This window comes from Tinamus guttatus, unplaced genomic scaffold (assembly GCF_059628265.1).
Source record: "Tinamus guttatus ecotype Peru unplaced genomic scaffold, ASM5962826v1 Tinamus_guttatus_pri_ptg000208l, whole genome shotgun sequence".
Lineage (NCBI taxonomy): Eukaryota > Metazoa > Chordata > Aves > Tinamiformes > Tinamidae > Tinamus > Tinamus guttatus.
Window position 1 is genome coordinate 6,720,872 of NW_028288742.1, and position 15,472 is coordinate 6,736,343.

The 15,472-nt window shown below is 56.4% G+C and overlaps 2 protein-coding genes across 2 annotated transcripts; one reads left to right on the forward strand and one right to left on the reverse strand.

Moving 5' to 3' along the window:
• Positions 1-837: 837 nt before the first annotated feature.
• HSP90AB1 (heat shock protein 90 alpha family class B member 1) lies at positions 838-6,234 on the forward strand. The gene is given in 14 exon segments (XM_088524217.1): positions 838-984; positions 1,071-1,277; positions 1,535-1,694; positions 1,872-1,935; positions 1,937-2,003; positions 2,413-2,482; positions 2,485-2,726; positions 3,122-3,287; positions 3,484-3,671; positions 3,904-4,051; positions 4,306-4,571; positions 5,029-5,223; positions 5,225-5,363; positions 6,120-6,234. Coding segments are annotated over 14 exon segments (2,169 nt in total). The 3' UTR covers positions 6,230-6,234.
• A 3,838-nt stretch (positions 6,235-10,072) lies between these two features.
• Positions 10,073-15,131, reverse strand: SLC35B2 (solute carrier family 35 member B2). Its single transcript, XM_088524219.1, has 4 exons — positions 15,112-15,131; positions 13,362-13,555; positions 12,712-12,872; positions 10,073-11,409 (listed from the first exon to the last, which is right to left on the reverse strand). The coding sequence occupies exons 1-4, from the start codon at positions 15,120-15,122 to the stop codon at positions 10,471-10,473; spliced, it is 1,305 nt and encodes a 434-aa protein (XP_088380345.1). The 5' UTR covers positions 15,123-15,131; the 3' UTR covers positions 10,073-10,470.
• Positions 15,132-15,472: the final 341 nt, after the last annotated feature.

A 15,472-nucleotide genomic window follows, 5' to 3' on the forward strand; every position in this document is an offset into this window, starting at 1 on the left:
AAATGCCGTCCCTGCCGAGCTGATTTCTTATGGAGGAAAAAGGCCTTCTCCGCTCCCTGAGCCTAGCTGCCAGCGCCCTGCAGTCCTGATGCAATCCCTGCAGCACATCCTCCAGGAAAATCCTTATGGTGCTGCCTGTGGCCTCCATCCTGCACCTTCCCACCCTGCGCTGCCCCATATGCGCCCCTGCCGTGCACCCATGGTCGCAGAAAAGTCAGGATAGCGGGGCCATGACTTCACCAGCCACAGACGTCCCCGGCACCTGGCACTCCGCACTTGGCTCCTAGACTCGGGAGAGCTGCAGCCTCCCCAGACCAGTAAAGCGTCCTGCACACGGAGGAGCCAGCAGTGCGGGATACGAGCAGCTCTGCTGCCTACCCCGGGCGCTGACACCTCCGCCACCCGCACCCAGGGGTGACCCCAGACCCGGCAGCTGCGCGGAACCCTCTGGAAGAATCCACCTCACCGCCCCCGCGCCCAGGGCGCCCCCGCCGCCACGGGAAATAGTCCCCCCGGCCGGCGGGGGCTGCGGCCCGCCCGGTACGGGCCATGTCCTGCCGGCCTTGCTCTTAAAAGGGCAGTGGCTACGCGACCCCACCGCGCAAGGCCTGAATCTGTGCTAAGCCCCTTTAAGGCGGAAGGATCCAGCGGGCGGCGCGAGGCGGTACGAGCTCTATAAAGACCGTTCGGGGGAACTCCGTCCCCCTTCTAGTGCCAGTGCCAGTGCCGCTGCTGCGGTCCTGGGGTGAGGGAGCGCGGGGCCCGTGGCGGGGCGCCCCGGCCCGGCCTGGCCCGGCACGGCCCGCAGGGCAGCACGGCCCGCGCTTTGCCTTGTAGATGCCTGAGCAGACGCAGCATGGCGAGGAGGAGGCGGAGACGTTCGCCTTCCAGGCGGAGATTGCGCAGCTCATGTCGCTCATCATCAACACCTTCTACTCCAACAAGGAGATCTTCCTGCGGGAGCTCATCTCCAGCGCCTCCGACGTGAGCGCCCCGCCGCGGGCTGTGCGCCGGGCCCCGCGCGGGCCGTCCGGCCCAGGCCCAGGTAAGCGCCCCGCTCTCCCCTGCAGGCGCTGGACAAGACCCGCTACGAGAGCCTGACCGACCCCTCCAAGCTGGACAGCGGCAAGGAGCTCAAGATCGACATCGTGCCCAATGCGCAGGAGCGTACGCTCACCCTGCTCGACACAGGCATCAGCATGACCAAGGCCGACCTTGTCAACAACTTGGGCACTATTGCCAAGTCTGGCACCAAAGCCTTCATGGAGGCCCTGCAGGTGAGTGCAGTGCTCTCAATAGGAGCGTGCTCGGGTGTTGGCACCCAGCTCTGCTGTTATCTTGCCCTGGGAGCTGTGGGGCTGCCTGAGCGCAGCTCCCCACCTCTCCTGTACTGGGGAGGAGCTCAGTGTAGGGCTGACTGCCTGTTGGCACTGCCTGCTTTATTTCTGCGTGCTGACCCAGTTCTTTGCTGCTGTGAATCAGTTGTGGGTGTCTCTTGTGTCCTCCCCTTGCCATTTGTCTTTCTCTCTTACAGGCAGGTGCAGACATCTCCATGATGGGGCAGTTTGGTGTGGGTTTCTACTCCGCCTACCTGGTGGCTGAGAAGGTAGTGGTTATTACCAAGCACAATGACGACGAGCAGTATGCCTGGGAGTCGTCAGCCAGAGGCTCCTTCACTGTCTGCACTGACCATGGTGTGTATTGTACAAGACCAAGTTCATTTCTCTTAGCCAGAAAGCCTCTTTTTGTGGTGGTGTTCTGGGCTGGGTTCTCATTTGTGCCTGTTAAAATGAGGTATACATCTAGTAGCGGCTGGCCCTGAGGAGCTTCCCTGTGTTCTTAGTGCTGATGTTTCTCTTCTTATATTATAGGTGAGTCAATTGGACGGGGCACTAAAGTGATCCTGTATCTGAAGGAGGACCAGACAGAGTACTTAGGAGCGGCGTGTCAAAGAAGTGGTGAAGAAGCACGCCCAGTTCATTGGCTACCCTATCACGCTCTATGTACGTAAGAGAACAGCTTTGGGGACCAACTGGAGAGCTAGAGTGGAGCAAGATGGGAAAGGACAGAGTAATGTCTCTTCCCCTCCCTGGTTCCTGGCTGCTGCATATGGGATAGCAGGTCCTAGCCTGATTTAGCGACAGGTGAATGTGGGCTGGGGGCATATCCAGCATGGAGAGTGGAGAGTTTTCTGCCCCTCACTTCTTTTTCTCAGGTGCAGACCTTAGTCCTGTGAGAAGCAGTAAATCTCTGAGATCTATTTTTGGGAGAGAGTGGATTCTGGGTATTGTGTGAGCTGGGCTTTCTGATACACCCAGTAATGCCTCTGTGGGGCAAAAGGACTTCTAATATTGTTTGCTTTGGGCTAAGCCCATGGCCCTGACTTCTTTTTTTTTGTTTGTCTCCTGGCAGCTGGAGAAAGAGCATTAAAAATAGATCAGTGATGATGAGGAAGAAGAGAAAAGTGAGAAGGAAGAGGAAGAGTTCAGCCTCTTAAGGATGAGGAGAAAACTAAGATCGAGGATGTGGGGTCTGATGAAGAGGAGGATGGAGATAAAGGGAAGAAGAAGAAAATTAAGATGATTAAGGAGAAATACATTAACCAGGAGGAGCTGAATAAGACCAAGCCCATATGGACAGGCAACCCTGATGACATCACACAGGAGGAATATGGGGAGTTCTACAAAAGCCTCACCAATGACTGGGAAGACCACCTAGCTGTCAAGGTGGGTTCTGGGCTATGCTGCCTTGCTGTCAAAGGCTACCAGTGCAGGGCTGAGGGATCAGGGGACATTTGAAAGTGCCTCAGCCTGCCCTGTGACTCCTGTTCAGGTGGCAGAAGGAGCAGTGCCACCCTTGAAGGGGTGTAGGAGGATGTTGGGCTTGGATCAGCATGGCCTCTTGGTGTAGAGCTGCTGGATGCCTGGGAGCCCTGATGCAGTTGGGGTACCAAGGGATGGAGGAGCTGAGGAGGAAGAGGGGGAAATGCAGGACCCTACTGTGTCTGTCTGTGTGCCCTGTGGGATGGCAGCTCAGCCTGCCCAGAGCAGGTTGCTGACTCCTGGCAGAAGCTGCAGAAGGGAATCAACACTGCAGCTGTGTTTCCTTCCTGGCCCCACAGCACTTCTCTGTAGAAGAGTAGCTGGAGTTCAGGGCCCTGCTCTTCATCCCGTGCCGTGCCCCTTTCGACCTCTTTGAGAACAAGAAGAAAAAGAACAACATCAAGCTATATGTGAGATGGGTCTTCATCATGGACAGCTGTGATGAGCTCATCCCTGAGTACTTAAGTAAGCTCCCCTGCCCTCAGCTGCCCAGCTATAAGCTGGAACCCCCACAGCCTGTGGTGCTGCCTCTGGTACAGAGGGGCTGGCTGAAGCACTGGCCTAATGTTGGGGGACAGCAGCCAGTGTCTTATTTGGCATTTCTCCTGCAGTGAAGCTCAGAGCTCCTGACCATATTTGTCCTTTCTTTTTCCCTCATAAGACTTTATCCGGGGGGTGGTGGACTCGGAGGACCTGCCTCTGAACATCTCCCATGAGATGCTCCAGCAGAGTAAGATCCTCAAGGTGATCCATAAGAACATTGTGAAGAAGTGCTTGGAGCTCGTCACTGAGCTGGCAAAGGACAAAGAGAACTACAAGAAATTCTATGAGGCCTTCAACAACCTCAAGGTGAGAGCCAGGCACCCTGCATCAGGTCATGGGTACCCTCCTCCCATTGTGCTGAGGAACAGGAGCATCTAGTGGGTATTCAGATGGAGGGAGTGTCACAAGTGTCCTAGAGAGCCTCTGTGGGCAGCTGCCTCTGCTGGCAGGGGCTATGGCCGAGATGGCTGTGTCCTGAGACTGACTCAGTGCCTGCAGGTCCCATCCTGGAGACTTCTCGTGTTTTCTTCTACCCTAGCTGGGCATCCATGAGGACTCAACCAACCGAATGCGCCTGTCGCAGCTGCTGCAGTATCCCACGTCCCAGTCAGGTGATGAGGTCACTTTGCTTTCAGCATATGTATCCCGTATGAAGGAGACACAGAAGAGTATCTACTACATCACAGGTGAGCCAGACCTCCCCTGTGCCACAGTGGAGGTGGAGAAGAGGTTACCTGCCTAAAAGCCCTGTTGTCTTCAGACAAGACATCTCCAGGCAGGTCCTTCATACCAACACAGCTCATTCCTGTGGGTTGGGGAAAGAAACAGGACCAGAGTCCCAGCTTTCTGCTAGGGGCTGTGGGAGAATGGTGCTATTTGACACCCTGTAACTACATACTAAATCTTGGTGACATCTCATTTCTACCTCCCACCAACCCAGGAGAGAGCAAGGAGCAGGTGGCCAACTCTGCCTTTGTGGGGAGTGTGCAGAAGCGTGGCTTTGAGGTGGTCTACATGACGGAGCCAATTGATGAGTACTGCGTGCAGCAGCTCAAGGAGTTTGATGGCAAGAGCCTGGTATCAGTCACCAAGGAGGGGCTGGAGCTGCCTGAAGATGAGGAGAAGAAGAAGATGGAGAAGAGCAAGGCCAAGTTTGAGACACTTTGCAAGCTCATGAAGGAGATTCTGGACAAGAAGGTGGAGAAGGTGAGATGGGCAAGGAGTTCGGCCCAGGGCTGTGCCCTGGGCTGAAGGGAGGAGGGCTGAGCCCTCTGTCATGCAGGCAAGGGATCCAGCTCAATGCATGCCTCTGATCTCCCTCATCTCCTGCAGAGGAGCTGCTAAAGGAGTCTGGAGGTCCCAGCATTCACTGCGCCATCTTGCTCTAAGCAACCAGGCTGCACACGAAGGGCACTGACCCAAATATGTGCATTGATGGGAGAGGGTAAGTGTGGGAAATGTACTGGGTACTGAAAGTGCTGGTTGAGCTCCCCCCACTGCCTTGTGCAGCGATTCTGGAGCTGCTTGTAGGATCCCTGTTTGCTTTGAGTTGTCACCAGGTGAACCTGGGACAAAGACCTAGGGTTGCTGTGTGTGCTGTGGCTAGGCACAGTCCAGAGCACATGGGGACCACGCTCTGCTAACTCTTGGCTGCAATCGGCAGGTGACTGTCTCAAACTGGTTGGTCTCATCTCCCTGCTGCATTGTCACCAGCACCTATGGTTGGACAGCCAACATAGAACGCATCATGAAGGCCCAGGCACTGCAAGACAACTCTACCATGGGCTACATGATGGCCAAGAAGCACCTAGAAATCAACCCAGAGCACCCAATTGTGGAGATCCTCCGCCAGAAGGCTTGATGTCGACAAAAACGACAAAGCTGTCAAAAACCTGGTGGTACTGCTCTTTGAGACAACTCTGCTGTCCTCTGGCTTCTCCCTGGAAGATCCCCAGACCCACTCCAACAGCATCTATAGGATGATCAAACTTGGGCTTGGTAGGTGTCTGTGCAGCTTCTTGGGCCTGGAGCAGGTCCCGAACTGTATTTGCAGGTTGGGCTTCAGCTCATTGCAGGTCTGCTTGTGATGGTGGTGTCCCAATCTGTTGTAAGTTCACCTGTATCAGCCACTGCAGGGGTAGCCACCCGTGGTCCCTTCTTGCCTCTTTCTGGCCTGAGTGCACAAGCTGCCTGAAGTGCTGTGTCCCACACAGGCTGTATTGGGAAAGGGGTAATAAGCCTTGGTAGAGCTGAGCATCCTGCCTTGTGATGGCCTGGGCAGCTGTGTAGCATGTAGCTGTCTTGAGGGCTGAAGGAGGCAGGTAGGTGAGCCAAACTGCTGTGACATAAAGAAGCAGCCATGTCTGCCTAGTGGCTACAGGCAAGTGGAAACTGGGAGCAAGTTGCTTATGGAGCGCTTTGTGCTTGAAATGGGCTGTTCTGTGAGGATAGGAACCACCACTGACAAAGCTGGGGCTTTTCAGGTCTTCACAGTGAATATCAGTTTGCCATGGGTGATGAGGCTTATCTAGTGAAACAGCTTGTGCTTTCACATAGCTGTTGCCCCCAAATGATTAATATTTTTGTCTAAAAAACAACTCATGAAGTGCTGTGATGTGTGATCACCCCTGCATGCTAATAGCCCTGTCCCTCAGGCAGTGGGCAGGAGCCAGCCTTTGCTTCATGAGAGGCTGATCCTCTGTGGACAGGTGTTGCCCAAAAGCCTCATCTGTTCCCTTCTCTTCCCTTTTCCAGGTATCGATGAAGATGAGGTGACTGCAGAACAGCCCACTGCAGCTGTCCCAGATGGAATTCCCCCTCTTGAGGGAGATGAAGATGCATCCCACATGGAAGAGGTGGACTAAAGTAGAGGAAGGGCTTCTCTCTCCTACCAGGCTTCTTTCTTATCTCATTTTTGCTCAGAAGAGGTTCTGGTCCTACCAGCTGCTACTGACTCCTTGATGGTGTCTCATTTTGTTTTTTTATTTTGAATGGGGAGGGCTTCTGTATTTGTCAGTAGTGAGATGTACTGCCCCATGTCTCTCTGGTCCATGTCTTTCTGCTTATGTAGGAACAGCTGCTGGGGAAGGGAGACTCTCCATGAGTTTCCTGTATATATCAGTAGTCATGAAGCATTTGCTTGAAATTAAGAAAGCCCTTCCTTCAAGCTGCTGACTCCTTGCACCTCCAGGATAGGTGGTTATATTCTGGTTAGTCTGTTTTTCTTGTTTATTTTTCCGTTGTTTTGTTCTACTGGTATTAAAAGTATCAGAATGTGGTTTACGTGGTGGTGGTTCTTTGTATTTTGTGCCAGAGGCTGGTGTGGCCCACAGAAGGGTAAGGGGTTGTCAGTCCAGAGAGGCCGAGTCCTGTGAGAGGGTCGGGCAGAACCCGGCTGCTGCTCTTGGGGGAATGGGCTGAGCACATGCCTCAGCTGTGGCAGCTGAGACCAGGACTGTTGTCTCTTGCTAGGTACAAGTAGCGGGGTTACATACAGTTAAGGCAGCACTTGGAGTGGCCAGGCTTGTAAATCCTTATTCTGGTTTCTCCTGCTGGAAAAATGTTCTGTGGGTGTGTGTCCCCTGTAAAACAAGGTGTGTGGAGGAGTTTCTGCCTCTGAGCAGGAATAGGAACCCACCTCCCCAACCCTTTCTCCTGTCTTGGATCAAGCTTTGGCCTTAGCTCCTCTCTTCCTTGATAAGAAGTATTAAGGTGGTCCTCTTCACATGCATGAAATACAGTGGAGCATCATCTGGAGAAGGTGGAGTTGAAAGCCTGCAGGTCATCCCTCCACCAGGCTCAACCTGGCAGCTGATCTCCTTGATTGGCTTTCAGAGCTCTGCTTCAACTGCTCCTTTCCTCTCCAGTCCTACCCAGGCAGTACTAAGGGATGAGGTGAGGCACATCCTCCTTCTGCTGGGCAGGCACAGCACTAGCTCTGCTCTGTGGTGGTCCTCATGCCTCACGGTCTAGCAAACCATTTCAAGCTGCGCTCCTCAGCTCAGCAAGCCGTGCTGGGATCTGAGCTCGTGCTGCTGCCGGCTGCTCTAATCTGAGCCTCTCTGTGGGCTGAAGCTGCAGCAGGAGCTGTCCCTTGCAGTGCAGCAGGGGAGACGGGACAGCTCAGCACAGGGCTTAGGCTGCCTCTGTTGGGCTTTCATGCTGCACTGATTTCCCTGTGCACTAAACCCCAGCCTCTCCTCTCACTGCGGTGTTTTTTCTGCGCTGTGACAAAAGCTGGGGGTGCAGAGCATCACGCTGCTCTGCTTCCTGCCCTTGCCAAACCTGTGCCCAGGCAACCTGTGCACTGTTGCCTTCAGTCAGGGCAGCCCCCAGGGCTTGGCAGGGGAAAGCGCCAGCAGCTTCACAAGAGGGGCACAAAATGGAGCGGGCTGCAGCGAGCGCCTGTCTTGCACGAGGGGCAGGCAGCGCCTGCACGTCCGGGCACACAGCACTGCGGAACCCCGGGCAGCCCCAGCAGGTGCCGCAGTCCTCGCTGTGGGGCGGCCACGGGCCCTGTCCCTGCTGCACGGCCGCAGGGAGCCCTGCAGCAGCGCTGGTGTCAGCGCAGCAGCCTGACTCCTGGGGGCGGAGGAGAGGAAAGCGCTGTTCCCTTCTCGTGTAGCAAGCGATGTTGCCAAAATAGCTCATGTCAGGGAAGCCAATTTTAATTTTTAACTTAGAAGGAAGAAGTTTTGCCTTTTTTTTTTTTCTCCTAAAGGGAATTATATTAAGAATTAGATTTAAATCAGAAAGGGTAGGATTCTCACATCTAAGCTGGCAGGTAGAAGCAGTTGGGTTTTGACTAAAGAAAAACTTCCCTTATTGGTTTGTTTGGGACAGCAGTAGATTGGAAAAAAAGACATTTGGGTGAATTTTTAGCTAGGGAGTGGAGGCAAAGGGCAGCATTTGGTGTTATAACATCAATAAAACTGCATTGACTGAGGACGGTGCTCTGCACCAGCCCTGTTACTGCTGCAGGCTGGGCTAGCATGTCCCTCTGCTGACTCACATGCCATGAGTGTGCCAGGACTACAGGTGTCTCCACCCGCTGCCCTGTGGGTTCTAATGAGAACCAGCACCATCCAACAGTGCAGTTGTTCCCTGCAAACCCACCTCTGGCCTACACTGCTGCTGTGTGAGGAAGGCTGCCCCAGCACAGCCCCAGGAGAGCACTGCTGTGCACTGCAGTAGGAGCAGGGAGCCAAAGCCTGGCACGCGGGGCCCTGCTTCCTTCCTCCAGTCCCCACAGGCCTCCACTCATCACCCAGCGCTGTGTAAAGCAGCCCTATCTTGCCTGTATTCCTCAGCTGTTTCCACTTTCTCTGGCTCTTTTAGGCCCAGTACCCATCTCCCACCCCAGATCTCATCATGATGGGTCAGCATTAACACCAAGGTTTTCACAGAGTTCTTCTGTGCCAGGGGCATGTGCCCTTCATGCACACACAGCCAGCCCTTGCTGCTGTGGGGGCTGCAGAGCTGGTGTTGGTGCAGCAGCACCTCACAGCAACCACATTGCTGCACTGTCTCTACCAGCTGCAGGGCACAGAGCTATAGGCAGGAGGGCTGACCCTGCTCTACCACGCAGGTGTCAAGCAATCAAGAGTCATGCTCGGGTCTGTGCAGGCTTCCAGCTCCTCCACGTGCACCCCAACTCCTGTCTGAAGGTGGGCTGTGGCCTCTGCTGTGCTCTCCCGTGGCGTGTGTGGGATTGCTGCTCAGAGCTGCCATCAGCCCTTGTAACTGAGTCTCCAAAACCGGCTGATACCTACCTGCCTGAAGGGCAGAGGCGCCCACGTTTGGAAAGGAAAGACAAAAGGTTTCATTGGTCCATAAAGACTATGGACATGAGAAGGGCTGGGGAGTCGCTTCCCTTCTTCTGGGTAGATGGAAAAAGGAACACTTACCCCCAGGATGTTATATGCAGCATATTTTTTAATTTAATAAAATAAAAAGAGAAAAAAAAGTTGCCTTTCAAAAGTACCAAAACCTGCCAGCTTGTCTGTCAGGTTGTGTTAGGGGAAAAAAAGGTTAACCACTAAAACCTGGGCTGCTGTGGAAGAGCTGGCGAAGCGGCTTTCAAGTGCTCTCTGGTTATGGCCAGGCCCCACAAAAAGCTGGGACTGATGGCTCCAGCCAGCAGGGGAACAAAAAAAAAAAAAAAAAAGTATTTGTGCTTTTCTAAATGGCAACTACAAAGCCCAGAAACTGTGGTACAGAGATACTCGCAGGTGATGCCGGAGCACTCTGGGCATTGCAGCCTTTGGCCTGTAACAGCAGCAGGTGTAAATGAAAAGCAACATAAAACAACTCAGCAAGCCTGCAGCTGGCCAGCCCTGCTCTCTGCATAAAGACCAGACTGGACTGGGAGAAGCAAAGAAAAGTGAGTTCGGGCAGGGGAGCGAGAAAACTAAACTGGGAGGTACCGGTTATGATTCCAGAGTGCTCTCCTACAGCAGATCTCCCACCAAAGGCAGGACAGGCTGGGAGTCCTTCCCCTTACCAGGGCTGTCCTACCTGGATGGAGCACATCCTGGCTGGAGAGCCAAGGCTGGAGGGACCAAGAGCTCCTGGCCTCACTGCCCTTGGGACAGGCTGAGTTCGGCACTCACCTCACACCGAGGCGTTTCAAAGGTAAAATGTTTTTCTTGCCCATTCCTCCTACTGAGCTCTGTAGCAGTGATAGAAACAGAGGAGCAGCGGCCAGAGGCAAGATGGTGCCAGGAAATAAAGCATCCCTGGTTCACCAGTGACCTTAGAGTTACACTGTGAGTCAGAGGCCGGGTAAGGGCAGGAGTCCCAGCAGCCCCATGCTGGTTTGCTCCCAGGATCCGAGCTTCCAGGCCCATGCCTTGGCTGGAAGTCTTGACCTATTAAGGCAAATGGAAAGGCTTGGAGTTGTAGCAGCTCGGAGCATGCCTGGCTTCTCTGGACTCGTTCTGGCCTCTTCCCCAAGAAAAGCAGGTGGGAAGGCAAGTCACTGGTCCAGCCTAGCCATCCCCCACCCTGCTTCTCAGTGGGTTCACAAAGACAGGAGAAATCAAGCAGGTGTCCCCACACAGGGGCAGGACAGCAGGCACAGCTCAGGTGCCATGGCCCCAGCTCCTTAGACCTTCTGTACAGGGCTCTCGCCTGGTGGTAGCTTCTTACTTCGCTTCTTCATGCGGCTGCGGGCATAGACACGGAGGAAGAGGGCCACGAAGACGACGGCTACACCCAGCCCACCCACAACGGTGACGGTGTGCCCATAGATGAGGCAAGAGAGGAGGATGGCGAAGGCCTGGCGGAGCGTCATAATGATGGTGAAGACAGCAGCCCCGAACTGGTTGATGGTGTAGAAGATGAAGAGCTGGCCGCAGGCAGAGCACACGGAGAGCAGCACAGCGTGGGCTGTGAACTCCGAGTGGCGCGCCATGAAACGCACCGACTCCAGCAAGGCGCCCTGCTCCAAGAGAGAGCCCACCGTGAAGAGGCAGGAGAAGACGTTGACGCCAAACATCATCTGCACGGGAGACATCTTGTAGGTGAAAAGGGCATCCTGCCAGTTGGAGGTGAAGCTGTCAAAGACGATGTAGCCGGCCAGGAGGACTACGCCTGAGAAAGTAGTGACAGTAGACACGTGCCTGTTGGGAGCACTGGAGAGCAGGAACATGCTGACCCCCACAGATATGAGGGCAGCAGTCAGGTACTCCCAATACTCATAACTCTTGCGTGACACCAGTTTGCCCATCATCATCACAGGGATCACTTTGGAGGCCTTGGCCAGCACCTGTGTGGGGAAGCTGATGTATTTGAGTGCCTCATACTGGCACCAGCTACTGAGGATGTTGGAGAGGGAGGCAAAGGAGTATTTGTACATAGGAGCGCCATGGCGTGGCTGCTTGGTTAGGGCACAGTACAGACCAGCCACCGTGAAGGCCAGGATGCGGTTCATGAACACCAGGAACTGGGAGTCCTTAAATTTCTCGCCGGGGTCTGTGTCAGTAGCACCATATGTCCTTGTCATCACACGTTCCTGGAGGACACCCCACGTCAGATAGGAGGCCTGCACAGCAGGAGGAACACGGGGACAGTCAGGATCACCAACAGGAGCTACAAGCAACCACAGGGAAGAATGGACCCCAAGAGGTCCCTGCCTGCCCCAGCAAGGAAACACTCAGTCCTGAGACACGGTGAGATGGGGATGTGCCCCGCTAAACCTGTCTTTGGAAACCCACACAGTTACAGCTAGGAACATCTAGTTCCAAGCAAACAAAAACAACCCTTCTCAGTTTACAGCTGCAATTCAAGGGAAGAGAAGCCCACAAAGCAAATCCTAGTGTACAATAAACAGTTACATTTTAAGCTGCCTGTTGAACCAGACAGACAGGATCATTGAACAGCACTGATGCATGGTTGGGGCTTTGGTGCCAAGTTCCCTTGACAGCTACTGGCAACTTTCCCAGTGGCCTCAGTTTTCACTTTCAGCTCCCTAGACCCAGTTCTTCTATCCAAAGTAATTCTAGTTTCAAATGTAGCAAAGGAAATCATCCTCCAGGGAAGACCACTGGCTGCCTGTCACCTCTCCTACTCCACAGCCCTGGCACAACAGCGTCAAGCCCCTCCCAGAAGTAACATGGACATCATCTCACCACACATCCCCTTCTGGGAAACTGAATCACAGAGAGATTAAATGACTTAAATGACATTCAGATCCCTGAAGATCTGAATGGACAAGGGAGAGTAGGACAGAGCACTGGATGTTTTCTGCTGGCTACAGGACACGTGGGCTTTCTATCACAATTGCCCGCTTTTATATTTTTAGTCTTCACAGACCCAGAAAGCTGTCCTTCCTAATGTCACTTGGGCTGTAACTGGGCCTTAATGATTAAAAATTCTTCTTTATCTGTAGCTAGATTCAATATTTCTCTTTGGTATCCAAATCCAATCCATCAAGGCCAGGACACACCAGCCCCAGAGGCAGAACACAGAGAAGAGCCTGAGAAATGAGAGGGGTTAAACTGTCACACTGTCACCCTGTTTGGCAGCGGGGCGAGAACAAGAGCAACCTTAACCATGCTGCATCACAGGATTTCCTTTATCTGTGATTGCAGATGACATTGACTGGACAGACAAGAGGTCCCAACCCAGATGATATCAACTGAACAGACCTCCAGAGGCCCTCAGAGGCCACACAGCAGTCGTGCTGGCCAAGAGGCTGTGCCTCAGCCTCCAACCCTGCCCCAGACCAAGGACAATGCTGCATTCCTGGTGTTAAAGGAGCTGGTGGCTAAAGGCCACACGAGCTGTCTGTCTCCTCCTCACAGAGTGTGCTGGCCACCCATACAGACACACGTGGGGCTCCTACCTGCAGACCAGCAGCACAGAAGAGCAGCTTGAAGACCTGTCGGGCTGTAGAGGACTCTGCGGGCTCTGCTCGGGCCGGGAGAGAGCCATCCTCTTGGTGCGCAGACTTCACCTCAGAGCCGAACACACATGATTTAATGACAGGGAAACAAATTCCCCGGCCTGAAGGGGATAAGAGAACACAGGAAAATAATCAGCGATGGTCTGGGAAGCCACAAGCCACACCAGCTTGGGAACGGAGGCCTCCCTCCCTACCAGCCATTTCACTACACAACAAGTGCTGCTAAACAGAGCCTGAGGCCTTGAGCAGGACTGAAACCAATTCTCGCCTTGCCCAAAGTCCTGCCTAGCCTGGTAGAGCAAGCAGGTCAAGATGAGCCCTTGTATTAGTTAAGCAGTCCTGGACTGTGCTGCCTCAGGCAGACTTCAGATTGCTCAGAGAACATCTCCACGTTCTGGCACAAGGGCCTCAGAAAAACACGACAGTTTCAGGGTAGCTCCTGGACAGCCCTGGGAAGCAACGCTGCGAGCACCTCAGACGCTGTCCGACAGACGAGGGCCAGGGAAACCCCCCATCACACTGACGGGGTTGGCAGAGGCGGTGGAGAGCTCGCAGGGAGGCAGGCTGCACAGGGAAGCTGCTCCTCTTACCTGTCTCCAGGTAATTCTTTCTCTTAAAGTAGTGGATGAGCAGGAACCCCGGCACCACAATACTCGCGTAGCCAGCAGCGTTAACGAAGAAACGGAAGAGCCAGAAGTCGCCCCACGCGTCCTGCAGGGCAGGGGCGACGTCTTCGCCGGCAGCCATGGTGGGCAGAGCGGCCAGCACGAGGGGGACGCACAGTCTGCGGAGAGACGGCGGCCGGCGGTGAGCGCTGGCCCCAGGCCAGCTCCGCTCGGCACGTCTGCACCCGCCGCGCGCACGGCGGGCACGCGGCGCCCGGCTCCCTCCTCGCGCGACGCAGCCGACGCAGCGCGCCAGGCAGGAAAAGCCCTCTGGAGTTCAGGAGTGCAAGCACAGCGTTTACTTTTGCTTCTGTTAACACTGTTTGCTCTGGCTTAGGAACACGTGGCCTTAGCAACTTCTTTTTCCAGACTTGCAGAGGATGTTGGAACACTTCTAACGGGCTTTTTCACAATGCCCTTGTACCGAATGCTTTGAAAAACTTTACTGCAGCCCCTGGGTGGGAAAAGGTCATCACACAGAGCAGCTTCTACACGGCAGCTCGCGTTTCAAGGCCATGGCCAGAGCTGCAGTTGGGGAGAGGAGCGTTGCCCGCAGAGGACCAGGGTTGCCAGCCTCTGCCATCTCCCGGCTGAGGCAGCATGCAGCCATGCCAAGGCATTCCCGGAGCTCGCAGGAAACCACCAGTGCTTACCCACTTTGCAGGGCACGGGCAGAGCGCACGGCTGCAAAGGAACTTTGCTATCAGCCTGCTGATTGGGATTTTACCAACACCATCCAACAGGGTAACTGATATTCTTGTAGCACAGCATTAGGCGCTAGTGTAGCCAGATTTAATGCAGCAGCTGTGCCCCGGAGGAGGCCTTCCCTCCGCCATCCCAGGTGGGGAACACCGCTACGGCACGCGTCGGCACGCCGGGGAAGCTGCCCTGCACCATCCCCTGCCGCAGCAGCCTGGCCTGCGTCGAAGCAGCCTCCTGCACAGGGTAGGAGGTATCCCAGGCTCACTGCTCCATCCCTGCCTCAGTTTCCTCGGTACAAAGAGCTATTTAGCCTGCGGTGGGGAGCGGGGTAGCTACATAAAGGAGCAACTGAGAAAGCGCTGAGCTTGGGCGAGGGAAAGGGCCAGGGAAGGGGAAGGTGCTAATCCCAACAAAACAAGCGAGCCTTGCAAAACCAGCCCCCCTGGGAACGCGCCGTGCCCAGAGCCATCCCCGGCAGCTCTAACGCGAAACGCGCGCGCGGAGCAGCGAGGGCGAGACGCTCCCGACCCCGCAGCCCTCCCGCCGCAGAGGCCGCAGCCGCTTCCCTACCCCAGCAGCCGGGAGCCCAGCCCCGACACCAACCCTGCCGCGACCCGCCGGGGAAGGGGCCGCTGCCCCAGGGCGGCCGCGCTGCCCGCGGCGCTGCCGCCTCCCGCCGCCTCCCGCCGCGCCGCGCACAGGGCCCCAGTGTTGGCGGCGGAGGGCGCCGGGCAGGGAAAGGCGCCTCCGCGCCGGTCCCGCCGCGACGCTCTGCCCCGGGCCGGGAATCCCCGCCCGCCCGCAGCGCCGCCGGCCCCGGCGATGCCCGCTTCGCTCGGCACCGGGGCCGCCCTCTCCCCGCCGCCGCACCAGGGAGAAGCGAGGAAGGAAGGAAGCACCGAAGGAGCGAGGAGCGGCAGCGCCGCGCTCGGCCCCGGCCCCGCGGCGCTCCCGCCCCGGCCCTGCCGCCCACCTGCGGGCCATGGCGCCCCGCGGCGCCCCCTCCGCTCCGCTCCGCTGCGCTCCGGCCGGCTCCGCGCGGCTCCCGGCGGCGGAACCCCCGCCCGGGCTGCGCGCCCGCGCCGCCCGCAGCGCCCCCTGCCGCCCCGGCGGCGCCCGGCTCAGCCCGGCCCGGCTCGGCTCGGCTCGGCCCGGCCCGGCGCTCCCCCGCGGGCCCCGGCTCGAGCCCTGGGGCGCGCGGGGAGGGCGGCGGGGGCAGCGCTGCCCACGCGGCGCCCGCGGGGCCGGCCGAGGCTCGGGGAGCGGCGGCCGCGCTGGGGCGCTCAGCGGCCCCTCGTGCGGGGCTGCTCGGGGGCCGGGCCTGCGCCCCGCGC